General features: G+C 43.1%; 1 protein-coding gene across 4 annotated transcripts in view; it reads right to left on the bottom strand.

Moving 5' to 3' along the window:
* Positions 1-16,537, bottom strand: part of iqsec3a (IQ motif and Sec7 domain ArfGEF 3a) — a 67,017-nt gene that overhangs the window by 29,167 nt on the left and 21,313 nt on the right. For all 4 annotated transcript variants that reach the window (XM_054800260.1, XM_054800259.1, XM_054800261.1 and 1 more), the window contains exon 3: positions 6,557-7,046. In XM_054800260.1, coding sequence (XP_054656235.1) covers positions 6,557-7,046 — 490 coding nt within the window. The remainder of the gene's footprint in view (positions 1-6,556; positions 7,047-16,537) is intronic.

Here is a 16,537-nt window from a genome sequence, read left to right as displayed (position 1 = left end):
TCTGTTCACTTGTAGCGGCTAGCTACGTTTACTGGCTTTGCTTGGCGTCATGAACTCTACTACAGAAATCAGTGTTTTCTACATGTTGGCTTCTTCAACTATTATTTCATGATGACATTAAAAATGTGCCCATTGGTGAAACCTTTTCAATATGTTGCCTTGACTTGGGCTGCATTGTCTTTTGCATCATCATTTTACATTCTTGTATATGGCTAATGTTTGATAGCAATTGCTAACTGGATGTAATACGTGAACTGTGTGTCCTAATGAACGTTACGTAGCTAATGTGACTGACATATTAGCAGTACTCACTCACTAGTACACAACTATTTAGGATTTTGTGCAATGATCTTTATTTCCATATTGAAGTGAATTATGATAGCAACTACTTTGATGACCTGGAAACTTTGAACATGTGAATGTGAAATACTAATCATGAATATTTACAATAGAATTTCAGAGTTTACTGTTTTTTTATAAATATGGTCAATATATATACTTTCTATATTTATAGCAGTAGGTAGATCTTTGGGACTTGGTCTTTTTAAAAGTAGATCGCAGGCTAAAAAAGTGTGAGCCCCCCTGGGCTAAGATCAAACGAGGACAGATGGTTCATTCTACCAGAATGAGACGAGATTTTAACATGACTTTTAAGAAAAGTACATAGAAAGAACATAAAACATATTGATGAGCATATATTGCAATATGCTCATTTTATTTCTACTACATTACACTCTTTTGCACTGTGTGTGTATTCTGGCGGCCCCGCCTCCACCCACCGAGACAAAGAGTGCCGTGCTGAAAGCCACAGCGCATGCACATGGCACTGTGTTGAGGCCAGCAAAATGATGGAGCGATTAATTCAATTATTGTGTGACGAATGAATGAATGAATGAATGAATGAATGAATGAATCCTTGAAGCCCAAGAAACACTCATGTTTTAAATGTGCGAGATCTTGTGACACCCCCGATTAGCATGAATGCCTCGTTATTGCCACTGACGCTGAATAGAAGGTTGAAGAAGCAGTAAAAAAGGAAGGGCTCCCTGTGGAACATGAATTGGGAGATTGGGAGGAGGTACAGGTCATGAAGAGGGAAAAGCTGCAAATTCATTGTTTACATACTGTATCTGCAACATCACTGTTTTGGCCAAAAAGTGACTCCCAACGTTCGGACAACCCGTTCCATTTTCTCGGCAAACAAAACTCGTAATCTCTGCGAATTCCACAGAGAAGTCCTCCACAGAACTCTAAATTGTCTGAAAGCCAAGCTGCCATTAATCTGGCCTGTGAAAAATGGCTGTGGGAAACAGATACAGACGCAATAGAGCCGTCCCCGTCTGGCGTGCGCTCAAACACTTGATGAAACCCCCGCGCTTCCCGGAACAATTGGGGCGTGTGTATCTTTGGAAACACCCAAGTGCGCGCTCTTATCTCGGCCAGTCACATTGTGCGCCGCACATCTTTTGAAATCCCCCCCTCGTTCAGACTTAATGGACGATGATATTTCTGTTCCTGCTCTGAACCTCATTACAGCGGAGGAGTGGAGGAGGCTTTGGCTTGGGGAGATAACCGTGTTCTCGTACTAAATGTACAATAAAGCAGCATACGTTAGGAAGGTAGAGATGCTTGTTGTGTGAACAAAATGTCACCTGACAGGATCATAAATTGCGTTCGCTGCGCTGACTGTCTGTAACGACATGAATGTTTGCAACTTGCGATCATCATTTTGACGGCGAGGCCTCATTAGGGCTTCTGAAAGTTTACTACCGAAAGAAACTCTGTGGCGGAAAAACAAAACAGCTGTGACGTGTCAGGGATTCGGAATAATGCGTTTGAGGATGCATCGCTCTTTTTGTGTCTGCCTGACACAGTCGAAATGACAAGGAAGGAAGGAAGGAAGGAAGGAAAGAGGATGAAAACCAGGCCTGTCACGATAACAAATTTTGCTGGACCACAATTGCCCCACAAATTATTGCTGATAAATGATATTATTGGCAACATTATTTTGAGACCATTTTGTTCATGAATGTAATGATATGGCAAAATAATGCCAGTACACCGTATCAAAAGCAACTTTAATTTATCAAGAGTACCGTAAATAGTAACTGGAATGTCAAGAGCTTTTAAATAAAATAAATTTAACAAAGAAAAGACAGAAATACCCAAATGAAAATAAAATGGACTCTCTTTTAGCAAAAATTGCATAAAAATCACAATCAATCACAATATTTTGCATTTTGAATCAGTGTCACTTTCGTTTTTGTGTGGATATTGACAGAAAAAAACAGAGAAATAACCTGGAAATACTCGGTTGACATAGATGTTGACATTGTGTTTCAATGCAGACGCCAGCTCATTTGCATCCACACTTCCTTCATCGACGCTTAGCTAAGTTGTGTGTGGAATACGCGGTTTACCTTTAATGGGGTTTGGTCAAAGTGCATGTTCTGGATGCAGCAAAAGGCGTTTGGTGCACAATAAGGTGTTGTACTTAGAGAATCACGGCAGCTGAAACATACCCTTTTGTATTATTGATTTCACTGTCTTTGTCACAAACTTTTTCATGCCCCAAAATGAGGGCTAAAACTGACATCAGATGGTGTTTTAGACACAACAGACACCAAGAATTTTGTGTTGTGTTTCTTATGTTCTTATTCTTTCTTGTGTTTTCTTTCTTTTCTTGGGAGAATGAACAGAATAAGATTTTAATTGCATAGTATAACTGCTGTTTTACCATGCACATGACAATAAAACTCTCTTGAATCTTGAATCTTGAAAGTATTGGATCATGCTAGTGAGTGCACACTTGCTAGCGCCCCGTCGCTCCCCACTGGGATAAAGAGACTGAGGTCCTGTCCACACGGGAACGTTTCTGGGATTTTTTTGGGGCGGTTTGAAAAAAATTGGCATCCACACTATGCCAGATTAGTAAATATTTGCATCCAGACGGGAACGGATCACTGGGTGACGACGGTGTAATACACAAGGCGCACCTACGTGTGGCGCTGTGAACAGACACACAGACGGAACCATGTGACACACCAAACTATAGAAGAAAAATGAACTCATGCACACAAATCTGTCGTCTTCTGCTTTCCATGGCTCATCTAGACTTACCACAAGTGGAAATACTTCTACGAGTCATTTTGGAGAATAAGACAAGAAAATATCAGGAGACTGTCGACTGGGGTGGGTCATGTTCATTGAAATATTCTGATCTTATGTTGGCTTGTCGTCAAAGCTCACTGCACGTCGATGCATCCAGGTTGGCAAAATGATTGACTTCATTTTTATTTGTAGCGCAATTGATTGATTTATTGAATATCATGACAGGCATAATTAAAAGCATTCTGTGGACAGAGATGACAAAATGACAAGTGAACAAAGCACTGGGACTGACCCCTGGACTCCTTATCACTTCTTCAAGCACTGATGGAGAGATCAATCCAGGAGATTCAATCGATTTTTCAAGGTCAAACTGGCCTCACACTCTCCATACAGGAGGAAAGCCACGCAGGCGCGTAAAAAATGGTAAACACTTCCTTTTGTGAAGGATCATAAAGGGGACACGTGAATATCTTAAGAGACTTCAAAGCTGCTGGAGTGGAAGATAATTGCAAGAAAAGCGAGGTCGAAGGAAGTTCAGGGTGATTATGGACATTTTATGTGATGATCCCACTTGAAACTCCAACGTGACTCATTCCCAACTGCTCTGACTTATTTAGGCCAGCAGGTACTGATGGACGGCTTAAAATACAGACTATGTCTAGTCTGTGCGTCTACCTGTTTTCTGCAAAAGCCACGAATCACTCGCTACAACTGCCTGGTGTCGCTACACGCATCCAAGAGGATCAAGTGCCACGATGAGCGCTCGTTCTCATTCAAATGTCTCACGGCGGAGAAACATCTGCATGATTAATGAGCTGATTATGCAACGACAAAACTGGGACACACACACACACACACACAACTAATGCTCCCATGCCAAGCTGAGACGATAATTGAAATACTTGACGTCATTGTTTTGCTGATGCATTTTCGCCCAAGAGGGTCCATGACTAAACTGGAATGATTTGCTTGCTTTGGAAATCAAATCAATTGCAGTGCGGGAGTCAAGAGCATGGCTAAAACTTGTGAGGATTTATTTTCTAACATCAACCTGTCACACTGCATTTGCCAATAAAGGAGGCTTTCCAAAGCCTCTCAGCTTGTGACCTCGTTGGATATTTATTGCTTTTGTGTGAGCTTTCCTACCAGTTTCCGATCAAATGCCGGTGCTTCTTTTTGGACTTAGTCTTTGGCAAGGTCATGGTCATTCTCGATGGTTTTTTGTCCTTTTGTCCTGCATTTGTGCTGCATTCTCCACATCTAATGTGGAGGAAACACACAAATTGACAGTTAATCATGAGGTTGCACGCTCAAACAATGTCTTATGAGGAACCAGATCTGTGACCACTCATTTTACAACCTTATTGTATGCCGTTATTGTGTTTTATTGGTTTATCTTATTGTCGTATATTGTGTTTGTCACACAGTTCTCTTGCTTTTTCCTTGTCTTATTCTTTGACCTGCCAGGGACTACAAATGTAAAGTAGCCTTTGGGCTAATTCTGGCAGTGTTCATGAATATGCACGGTCCCTTTCTCAATAAATAAATAAATAAGTGGAGGTACTACATGAAGTGTGTGTCTAATGAATGCTACAGTATGTGTTTGGACTGACATACAGTACTACTGCTACTCAGGTTATGTACTGTACACAACTATTGAGGAATGATTTATTGCCATATTGAATTGAATTGTGAATTATTGAATGATGATATCAACTACTGTGAAATACGAATCATTATTATCGTAGTTTCAAAGTTTACCGGTTAGATTTGATGTACAGTATATGTTTCATAGTAAGAGACACAGTGTCCCCTCGCTTCATCGCGGTTCACCTTTCGCAGGCTCGCAGGTTTTTTAGTGCAATTTTACTGATTTGGGTTTTTTTTTTTTTTTTTTTTTTTAAACAGCATATGAACACGCAGTGTTCTGCGTCCTTACTGGCTAAGGGAGAACCGCCCATCGTCTTCTGCATTCTGATTGGCTGTAGACTATTGTCAATCAATCCCCTTCGCGCTGGCCCACGCGGAAGTGTCTCCTGTGTTGTGTTCATGGCTTGCAAACAGCTTGCCTTGCAGGGTGACTCTGAACTGTGTGTGTGTGTGTGTGTGTGTGTGTGTGTGTGTGTGTGTGTGTGTGTGTGTGTGTGTGTGTGTGTGTGTCTGTTTGCAAGTTCCTCCCCGACAAAACCCACAATGTCCACGAAATGTTCTGCACCCAAAAGGCAGAGAAAGCCAACTGTCGCACAAGAAGTTGGACTTCTGGACATGCTGAAGGAAGGCAGAAGTTATGTCTTCATGGAATAAATGAATCTTCGGTGTGACACATGGAGGAGGAGGAAAACTGCGACGACTGCAGCAATATGTTTTCACAAGGATCCAAAAACGTTACAGCCAAACGGCACCAGGATGAAGGGGCACGGTCAGAGGAGTGAAATGTGTGTGAGCCTTTATTAATAATTTCTTGTGTCCAACCTCGTAGGTTGCTCATTAAAATTCAAACAAAGGTTAGAACTTTTTGGAGTGTTTAAACAAGAGAGAAAATGTTAATGCCTGTCTGAGAAAAGTGTATAGTGTATGTTGAGGGCTTTTACAGCTCCGTTAAAACATATGAAGTTGGCTACTTCATGGATTTCAGCTATTGCGGGCTATTTTGGGAACCTATCCCCCACGATAAACGAGGGAACACTGTATATCTTTTGGACTTGTAACGTGTAACACCCCTGATGTGCATGTACGGCGTGCATAAATACTCCTATTTACACATGTAGTAAATACATATATTTTCTACGTTTATAGTAGGAGGTAGATGTTTGGGACTCTGTCATTTTAAAAGTAGCTCGCAGGCTGAAAAAGTCTTGATCGAAGCGAAATGAAGCAAACATAGAAGACATCAAGCAGCCATGTTACATTAAAATGCCACTACGGTAAAGGTCTACAACAGGCATGTGCACACAAGCAATTGATATCAGTCCAAAGGGACATTGTGTTGCGACCAATTCTGCGTCCTTACCTGCACAGAGATCTCCAAGGATGTTGGGTTAGTCAGGTGACAAAAAACAATGCACGGCAAATGACTGATGGTCCGTGGAAATGGAGATGGACTATTGTGTGATTTCCCTGATGGCACAACGTTGACAGAAACACACATGAGAGCATGGGAATGCATGTGCACATTTGCCAGAAGACAATCATCAGCTCACATCACCGGTTTACTAACAAGATGGCTTCTCTAAGCAGGAGGTAAAACATTCAAAGTAAGACCTTTTCAGCGCAAGCCACATTAGAGAGACAAGAAGGTGCAACTGAGATGATGACATGGTGATGATCAAGATGAAGGTGGCGATGATACAGTTTGGCCCGTCCATTTCATTGAAAACAATACCATCGCAGACCTCAAAGTTCCCGACAGACCATCAAACACACACGCGTCAGGTTCATCCCCTACCTGCTTGTTTTTCAGGTCAAGCGAGAGCTCATAGTCGGACGTGGCCGAGTGGGAGCCGGCCCCGTTGCGCTGCACCCTCAGGGGCGAGGCCGTGTGGTGAAGGCTGGCCCTCCTCCCCGTCCCACCTCCTTTAGCTCCTCCCCCTTCCTCCTCCTCCTCCTCTTCTTCTTTATCCTGAGCATCCCCTGCTTCCTGCTTTCCCTTTGCTTCCTTCTCATCTGCGCATTCTTCCTCCCCGCCACCTAGGGGCGATCCAACTTCCTGCGCTTCCTCCCCGCCCGAGGATTCAACTTGAGGCTCGGGCTCGGCTTGCGGTTCGGGTTTTGATTCCGGTTCGGTTTCAGGCGGCGGCTGTTGCGGTTGCAGATCGTACTGAGGCTGTAGGGGCGGAGTCTCTTGGGGCTGTGGTTGTGACTGGACCTCACTCTGCAGCTCCCCCTCTCCTCCCTTCCCTTCCTCCCCCACTGACGGGTCTGGAGAAAGGTCGTCGCTGCAGAAAGGAGGAGAAAACGCAGAGTGAGGTGGCTGGCTGCATCCGCCATGACCGCTGACCTCTTCTCCAGCGATGCAGTGGCAAGAAGCGGACTGGTCTTTCACTACTTTGACTTGTCGGTCTATGCACTCGATAAAGACAAGGTGGAGAATATACAGCTGCACAACGCTGGATGGGGGGGAACAAATACAGCAGCAACGTCTTCAGAACAGAATGTGGATTAACACAATTGATTGCCAGTTGTGACACACACACACACACACACTGGGACAGTCATGCAGTTCATACAAGTGTGTGGACTATGTGCATGTGTGTGCATGGTGGGCTGCTCTGATATAGATTTTGTTTCCAAAATGAATGAATTACTAAATGATTACTGTTTTGTGGTTGTTATAATTGGCTAAATGAACTGACTACATACAAGTCCAAGGCAGTAGAAGCATTCTAATTGTGAATGTAGTACTCTACGTTGGCTACTAGGTGGGACGTGGAAATAACAATAATAATCAAATGTGTTGAAATAATATTATTAGTTAATAGTAGGGTTGGGCGATACAGACCTTAGCATGTATCAGGATATTTTGGGGATGTATCATGATATGACAATATAATAAAATATAGTGGAGTCTTGTATAAAAAGCTACAAACCTTAACACATATCATGAAATGCACTTGTCAAATTGTAAAGCATGTTTATTGTGCACTTCGTGTCTAGATTCAGAATTCAAGTATACAGTTTAGTAGCAAGTTCAAGTTGTAAAACAGCTAAATATAGTCCCTTTCCACTGCGTGTAAAGGCATCATGTATTTGGCTAAATAATATGACGCTGCATCGGTCACTTCCTGCCATGGTTGACTTTACTTTACTGTAAGGAAGGCCATGAGCAAAAGCGTGTTTGTATTATTGACTGGGTAAGAGCTCGCTAGCTCACTCTGTCTCATGCTCCAGGTCAACTCTGCAGTATGTGTTTGCGCTTGAGATGGTAGAACAAATTTGCAGCGTTGCTACCTTTGCAAACTTTGCATTTTATGGTCTCTTGCGGGCTCTATCCAAACCAAAGCGCTTCCATATTACAGCGGTACCTCCGCGTCTTCAGCCTTGCCTTAAGCCATGCTCAAATACCGTGAAATACACGTCATCAACTAACCCAACTAACCCAACCCTAGTGAATGGTTACTTTCTAATGAATACTATAGTATGTAGGTGATCATACATTCAAATGGTTCCACAGTTCCCTCTGAGGGCAACCGTAGCTGTGATGTGGCCCACGGTGACACCGATGCTGCGTGTTGCTGTGCAGTGTCTTTTTTCAGTTCTTCCCGCACGCCCTTCTCGCCAGATTTGGCTCCAGAAATCCCCTAAAAAGGAAATTCACACAGTAGTGTTGCTATTTTGACCAAGTGGAGGCGACTGAGAAGAAAAGGCGACTCCCTGACGTCGGTCCAAGCGCTGCGGGCCTGCTGGTGCGCTATACGCAAGGTGGCAACATCAAATTTGGCGCCGCTGAACTTTTGGATGGAATCTCATTAATATGTTTCTAAATATGTATGATCGCGAGAATCCATCTGCCTTTCTTTCGCCCTTGCAGGAGGCTCGGCTCTGCAAGGTTTCATCACACATGGCAGCAGCAAAGCTGGAAAGTATCTTTAATGGGTCTGAGCGCGATCTGCTACTTCTAAAATAGACGTACGTGTGATGAATAATAGATGGCCAAGTACGGTGGCACTTTCACCGCACTTTCACTCAGCTGCAGGTGAGCAAAAAATAGACATGGCAGAGAGAGAGGGTGGGGGGAAATATCTCATAAGATCATAAGGGGTCCCCTTTTAAATGCCATGTCTGCTTGCATTCTTCATAAATGAAAGCTTTGCCCAGGGACGGTGATGGACAACCGCCCAGCTTCCATCTTACATCCATCTGTGGATGTTTAGTCATAAAGAATTGTATCGATTGCTGGGAATTGAGCAATCTAATGTTCGGGAGTCAAGGGAGGCATAAGGGATGTGGCAGCAATCAGCAGAGAGGTGACTAATCAATACTGCACAGATAGCATAACACATACAGATAACCCTTCCCAAGACCGGTGGACAATTCATGGAGTGAGGTTCCCCCGGTTGTTCAGGTTAGCACATCAAAATCCACACAATTCAATTATTTATGATCATGTTCTACATCTATTAGGGATGCTCCGATCAGCGTTTTATGCCACCTGCCTCTGTATCTGTCCCGCTCAGCTTAAAACAGAATAAATATTGCATATATCAACTATTTGTCTTTTATTTAGGACTGGCAACATTTCAGTTGTACACTACTTTATTTACCAAGCACATCTCCACTCAGACAGTCTTGCTATTTATGCTATTTTGTGCTCATTTGTTTTTATATCAAAGGCATAAAGTCTAAATTCAACACTTATAATAAAAAACTCCTGAGTGTTGAAGAAAATATTCTTTGAGCCTTTGGTGAGCAACTGAAAATTAGCTGGCGAGCTAGCAGACCCCGTGACAGTATCACCATCATAAGGCTTGATGTTCATGAAACAAACAGTGTTTGGAGGACAAGACATCATTAATAGAAGGACAATAAGACACTAAAGTTGTTCAGTTCGTAGGTACCCCATGAACATGATATCCAATTGTGGTTTCCCCGTGGGACAAAAACCAGCTCCCAACTAACCACATTGCTTCTTTGTTTTAAAAACACTGTGTCACTGTGGTAAAATGCCACATTTGGAGTCCAAAGACCAGAAGCTAGCTAGCTAGCTGGCTGCTGCCAGTGACAGCTAGTCAAAGCGTGTAAAGAAAGATGAAAGAAAAGTGGAAGAGCAATATGTTAGATCAGGACAAGCATGGATTGGAGTAGTCTGTGTCAAGCTTTCAAACTAGCTGTCGACTGGTTTTGACTCTCAGGGCAATACGGCAGCTCAATACGGGGGTTGGCAACCCTACATGACACAGCAAACAATCTTTTGTTTTGATTGGCTTGGAAAGGCATTTATCAGCATATGCCGATGACATATTGATTTCCAAAAATCGTCCGATACTGATCGGTGGCTGACCGATTGCAGCATCCCTAACACCTATGATGTTAGTTTTTTTATTATTTCATGTACACTAAGTCCCCTACTAACGAGCATCCAACGGGCGATCACTTGCATATACGAACACAAGCCGACTGGTCCATTTTTTTCGAAAATTGCCATATTTTGTCATTAAAATTTTTTCGAAATACAAAGCCGCTATTTTTATATTGCACGCCATTCCGCCGCTACAAATGGTGGGTAGCAGCATCCCTCTCGCGCGATGTTTCTCAGTTTGTCTGCACTTGTCGCTGATAACATCTCGGAGCACGCCGTTTGTACCCCATTCCATACTTTACAGAGACATTTGTTATCCGTTATCATGGCTGATAAAGCGAGTGCAAGTGCTTGTAGTAGTGGCAGGAAACCTCAAGCAATTTCTATGGAAACGAAGGTGGCCATCATCAGGAGGTTGGACGGTGGCGAGAAAATGGCTAATGTAGCGTGTGCTAATGGAGTGAATCGCTCAACCATAGGAACAATTTACAAAGGCAAGGTTGGAATTATGCAACATGTGAAGATTTCTGTACCAATGGCCTCCACTATCAGTACAAAGAGGAGTCTAATGACGATGAAGATTTGTCCTTTCTTCAATAATTCCTCCTCCTGCTCCACCACTACCACCGACGACGTATGCTCCACCACTCCTCTTCAAAGGTAAATAACATTTATCATTACGTATTATTATATCATTTTTATTATTGTTTTCTTCATTAATTATCCTGGTTTAATATTACTACTGCATCCAAACTCATATTTACATACATACACATATACTGTATATGTATACACGTAGATGTAGTACCTATATCATTGGTAATATTACTTTTTCTTCTACTTAAGAACAATTCGACATAAGAACGGTCGTCTGGAACCAATTGTGTTCGTTAGTTGGGGACTTAGTGTATTTTATTTGTTGTATTATTTTATATACAGTATATGAAAAGCCAAAAGCAAGACAGAGCCGCCTGTGAATGCTTTTAGATGGGGTGGGGGGCCCCCACACGTTGAGAAGAGCAATACATGCTTTTAGTTGTCAAAAGTTGCCAGATGTGTCACTAGTGGCTTTTTTGAAAAAGAGAATCTAGTTGGTCCCTCGCTGTACCGCCGTTCAAACATCGCTGCTCCACTGTATCGCGTTTTTTCAAAAAAGAATGAAATAAATGATGGTTGTTTTGCTCGTGGTTGACTGTGGCCTATTATTAGCCAAACAATATAGACAGACAAGGTACAGTCATGTTATTACCTTTCACACTGCATGGAGACTAGCTACTGAGCCAGCAGAGCAGAGCCGTCATGCCATGGCTTAGATCGAGTGAAATAAACCTTCTCCTCACATTCTGTGAGGTAAGTAAGTAAGTGGTGAGTTTTTGGCTTCTTTGTCCTTCTTCCGCACTCCGTTTGAAACACTTTAGTTTAGAAGAAAAGTAAATTATATATAAATAAATTGGAGAGGCTAACTGGTTAGTTGGGTAGCTTGCTATGCTAGCGGCGGCCATCTGCCTGTGCAATGTGATGAACAAAGAATAATAGGAGTGTAAAGGTGACTACAGGGGTGTTATTTCATGTCTACATGGCTCTAATTAAACGTTAAAACCCGTAAACAGGTTTTCTATGCTCTACCTACAAAAATATTCAGTTTATTAATATTGAATCCTACTTGGTGGAAGTTCACTTTTCGCGGTCGAGTCTGGAATCAATTAACCGCCATCAACGAGGGATGACTGCACTCACTAAATACCATGACAAAGTGGTAAAGTTGGCAGCACTGATCCCTCCTGGGATGCATGTGAGGTGTGCTAAGAAGCAGAGTTACGGTGCCATCTACTGTGTGGCGTTGGAATGACAAGCCCCATTCACAGACAGTCCCATTATAATGTGTTTATAACGTAATGTAATATTTCTCTTCATTTGCATGAGGTTTTGCGCTTTACTGTCAGTTTTTAAGTTAAGACTTGGCAATAATAGACGGTGAATTTTCCCAGTCATTTCTCACACCTTGGGACGTGCGCACGCTCATATTTATGTGCCTCAGCCAGAGAGTCAGCTCCCATCGCTCGCCCTGCGGCGCATCACCATTCCATTCTTTTCATGCATGCCACCGTACATCCTTGCTGCGCCTGCGCTGTAGGATTTAGCACCTCTAGGTGTCGAGAACGTGGAAGATGGACGAGCAGCTGGCTTCCGAGTCTCTAGTCGGACTGCTCGCAAACCGAGGGTAGTTACAATAAACAATAAACTCAATCAATTGGCTATCACACAAAACAGACCACAGATGAAATGAGCTTCATATTTTTTCCTGGAGTGGTTGCCAATTTTACTAAATCTCCGACCACCCCCCCCCCCAACACATACTATCTGTCTCAGCTGCTCCTCACTTAGAATGCATTAATAAGCATTTCTTTGCTCATATGTGCTGCTTCAAGCTGCTGTGTGCCACTGGCACCCAACAATGTAAGAACAGCACCGCTGGCTAGCACGTGTTACCAACTAATACGTCTGGAATTGTCACCAGTGTAAGTTCCGACTGTCAATCACGGCTGTGCGTGCACATCACAAAAGAGGTGTTTGAGAATGAATGGATTTAAAACCAGATGCTGTAGGGCACATGTGTCAAACTGGTGCCCTGGAGGGCCGAGACGCTGCAGGTTTTCTCTCCAACCAGTTTCTTCAGCAGGTGATTTAATTGATGAGCTCCTTCCCTCAAACTGAAATGATTAAAATCAAGTGCTTTAGTGACTGGCTGGAAAGAAAACCTGCAGTGTCTCGGCCCTCCATGGCACCAGTTTGACACCCCTGCTGTAGTGGGTGCTATATTCCTGTTAAACACTGCCTTCTCCTTTCCTTGTGGTTTGGGCATCACTTACATGGTCGGACCAAGAAGAGGGCGGGATGTAATCCTTACAACCGACGGTGAGTTCATTTGTCATTGCTCCACATGCAAAGATGGCAATTTACACGGCAAGGATGAATGCCATGTACTGTACATGTAGCTATCAGTGCACTCTCAACAACCCACAAGATTGCCAACCCGTTGTTTGAGTGGAGGTCATTATATGTACCTAATATAAGAACATAACAGTTTGACTCATGGCGTCATCTTTTAAAGACACTTTACTAACAGCACTTAATTCAGCACACAGCAACTTCATACTCAAAAGGTGTATATAGTAATATCACAATATTTTCCAATGTGACTTTAAAATGAGGAAAAAGCCAACATTTTAAAGGTTTCCCATAATGCATGCGTCTGAGCAACGCATCATTGGGTCGCTGCAAAGACGTCACCGTTTCCCTGCCTTTTGGACCTCTGGATGCCTCTGGTGGACAAAAGCAGCATTGCAGCCATTTTCTACAAGTATGCTTTGAATGCTCTCCTCCAATGAAATGGTTTTCTCAACCAAACTGCATTATGGGTTTGTGGTTAGGGTTAAAATGTTTTTTTTTCATATAAAACTTGTATTGATACATGTTTGTATATTTCCGAGGCATAACGTTTGAGTGTTATTTGCTTTGTGATGAGTTTAATGTTGTTTAATGACAACGTGACTCAGGCCTCCTACAATTTTCAATGGCTTGACAAGCTTGTTGTGTTTATTCATAGCTCATGATTGGCTCCTGTCAAATAAAGAGCTGGCTGGTCCTCACACACGCTTACGTGCCACAATATGCCACTTTATCATGTGGACACGTGCGGCTTATACACCATTGCAGGCTTACGTAAGAACAAATCCGGTTCTTATTTTTACGGTACAGCATGTTTAAGCAAAGTTGATGAATCATGTCAGGGACCCTTTAACCTTGCATTTCTTGTACTAAAGTAGCACGACACACTCCCTCAATCCCAGACAATGCATCATCATTTTTAACGGTGAGCAAAAAGTGCACATATGCACGGTGCAACGTGTGCAAAATTGCCTAATTCATCATAACATGATGGTTCGGTTATGAAGATTCCGATCAATAATGTGCACTCGCTTGGGTGGCCTCATAAATAACACTATTTAGCACAGACAGCAGAAAAATCTGACGTAAAATGGAGTGAATGAGTGCTTTTATGTGAAATCTATAGCCTGGAGAAGTCCAGGTTCATTCTTCACAAGCAGCAGCAGGTACAGATTGGATACATATTTCACTACGCTGCAAAAGACATAAAACCACCCGTGCATTTGCATCATCTGGCAGGAATAAGACATCTACTCAACACCAGAACCCTCCAGGTTTTTTGTTTGAGCACCTGCGTACTCCCAACAAGGGATAAGCACGTCTTAGATTACCGCGTATTCCCATCACGGCACACGTGAGCACTATAAACGCTATTTTAAACCCGCAAGCTAAAGTGTGTGCTAAAGGACAACAACGGCTGGAGAAAGCACTGACAAATGAGCACCAGCAGCGGCCGCCAGGCTAAATAGCTTGCATTAATTAAATTTCTTTGACTTTTCCTCCTGCGCAATTCCTCTTTCTCTCATTGCCTTTGGCCAGATCATTCATTTTGACAGGCCAGGCGCTGAGCAAAAGCGGAAGCGACACCTGGGAGTCACACAATGACGCCGCAAGCATGACTCAGCACTCGGCGGGTTACGCACTCACCATCAGAGCGTAACGCCATCAATGAAGGCTGCTTGCTCACCTTTCTGTCGTGTGACAAAAGGCGGAGCTGAGAAAGCAAAAAACAAGTATGAGGTAGTCTGACAATTTCAACAACGTGCATGTTTCTCATCTATACTATATTTTATGCACGCTGTGGGAGACAAAAAAGTCAGCTAAAAACGTGAAAAGCAAAACAAATATGTTTAGAAATGCTACTTTAGTATGTCACAAGCAAGACGGAGCCATTTTTGGGCAGTGCCATTTTTGGCTTTCTCCAAATCGCTGCGTTTTTGGTTGTTTTTTTTGTTCATGAAGAACGTAGTTGTGGTGCACATGAAGGGGTGAGATCTCGACACGCACGGAGGACGTACTAAATATCTGAATGTGTGTTGGGGCATTCATTACGGATGTGGGGTGCACATGTGGTGCACGACACACATAGGAGTCGGCATGCGCAACGTAAAAAAATGTTTTAAATGGACATTTTGCCCAAACCCCACCAGAAAAACGTACAAAAGACGGACGATGCACAAAGACGTCCGAAGTGCGTAAATTTGTCTTGCAACCTGAAAAAATGTAAGCGCCCGTAGACATGACAAAGAACCCTTGCGAACGGTCTGCGACCACTCTACGCCTCGATAATCAGCACGTTACACGTGCGATTTTCCTGCATTTTTTTCAGGTTTTTTTGCCGTGTGAGGTGTGTGAAGAAGAAGAGCTATGATGCCATCTACTGACAAATGACAGACAGTCCCATCATAATGTGTTTATCATGTTTAAAGGTGAACATGTGTTGCCAAATCTATTTGCGGCAGCCCTCCAGAAAATATCCTTCATCTTCTCTTCCACCAGATGGCAAAAGAGGCATTATTAACCTGTGTATCCAGAAGGTTGGGAAACACTGACCTCCCCCACCGTTGGTGGTAAGGAAAGTAGCTACTGGCTGTCCTACACGGCACTCGATGACATCATCATCTTATTTGCATAATATGCGGAAACAGATGCTGTCGGAAAAAAGCATAACAATACATGCTTTCACTTGTGCGTTTCCAACAACACCAGGAAAAGTCACTAGATTTGTGACTGCAGTCGTCCCTCGCTATTTCACTCCCTCGCTATGTCACGTTTTTTCAGAAATGAATTCATTAGTTACAGATGGCTGTTTGGTGGTAGACTATGGTCTACCATTAGTCCAAAACATTGAGTCCTAAACAGGTTTTTTTATGCTCTAACTGTGAAAATACTCCATTTATTAACACTGACTCCTATATCGCGGTCAGGTCTGGAACAAATTAACCGCTATAAACGAGGGACGACTGCAGTCGCTTTTGAGGAAATAAATCACCAAGAGGGTTTGGAAAGTTGCCAGAATTAGCGAGAAAGTGGCCAAATTGGCAACACTGACCTCCCCACTGCTCATTATAGCCAAATAATGCCTCATCAGCGCTTTTTTTTGGTGTTGTCCAGACGTCAAGTCACGACTGCCCCTTATAAAGCATGTAAAGGAATTAATGGGGGAACACTTATTTTCTGCAAGAAAAATGATGACTCCCCACCCCCCAAAATTGGCTGGTAAAAGCAGACAAGGAGCAAAAGAGAGTGTGGATGATTTGTACCTAATTAAAAAGCCCTCAGTGCCTCCATATTTTCTGCTTTTACAGCTCGGCCTGCCACTTGCTGGACACGGCAGAGTGATACGGGCAGCTGAGCCCTCCAGATGCTCGCTTGGGCTTGATGGTTTCATCACGGCCAGGCCATGGAAGACAAGGCCAGTGGTTTTGAGTTCAAGGGAGAAATGATGGCAGAGCGGAAAAA

The sequence above is a fragment of the Dunckerocampus dactyliophorus genome, chromosome 15, assembly GCF_027744805.1.
Source record: "Dunckerocampus dactyliophorus isolate RoL2022-P2 chromosome 15, RoL_Ddac_1.1, whole genome shotgun sequence".
NCBI classification, from domain to species: Eukaryota; Metazoa; Chordata; class Actinopteri; order Syngnathiformes; family Syngnathidae; genus Dunckerocampus; species Dunckerocampus dactyliophorus.
Note: the sequence above shows the minus strand (reverse complement) of the source record. Positions and strands in the feature narration are given on the sequence as shown.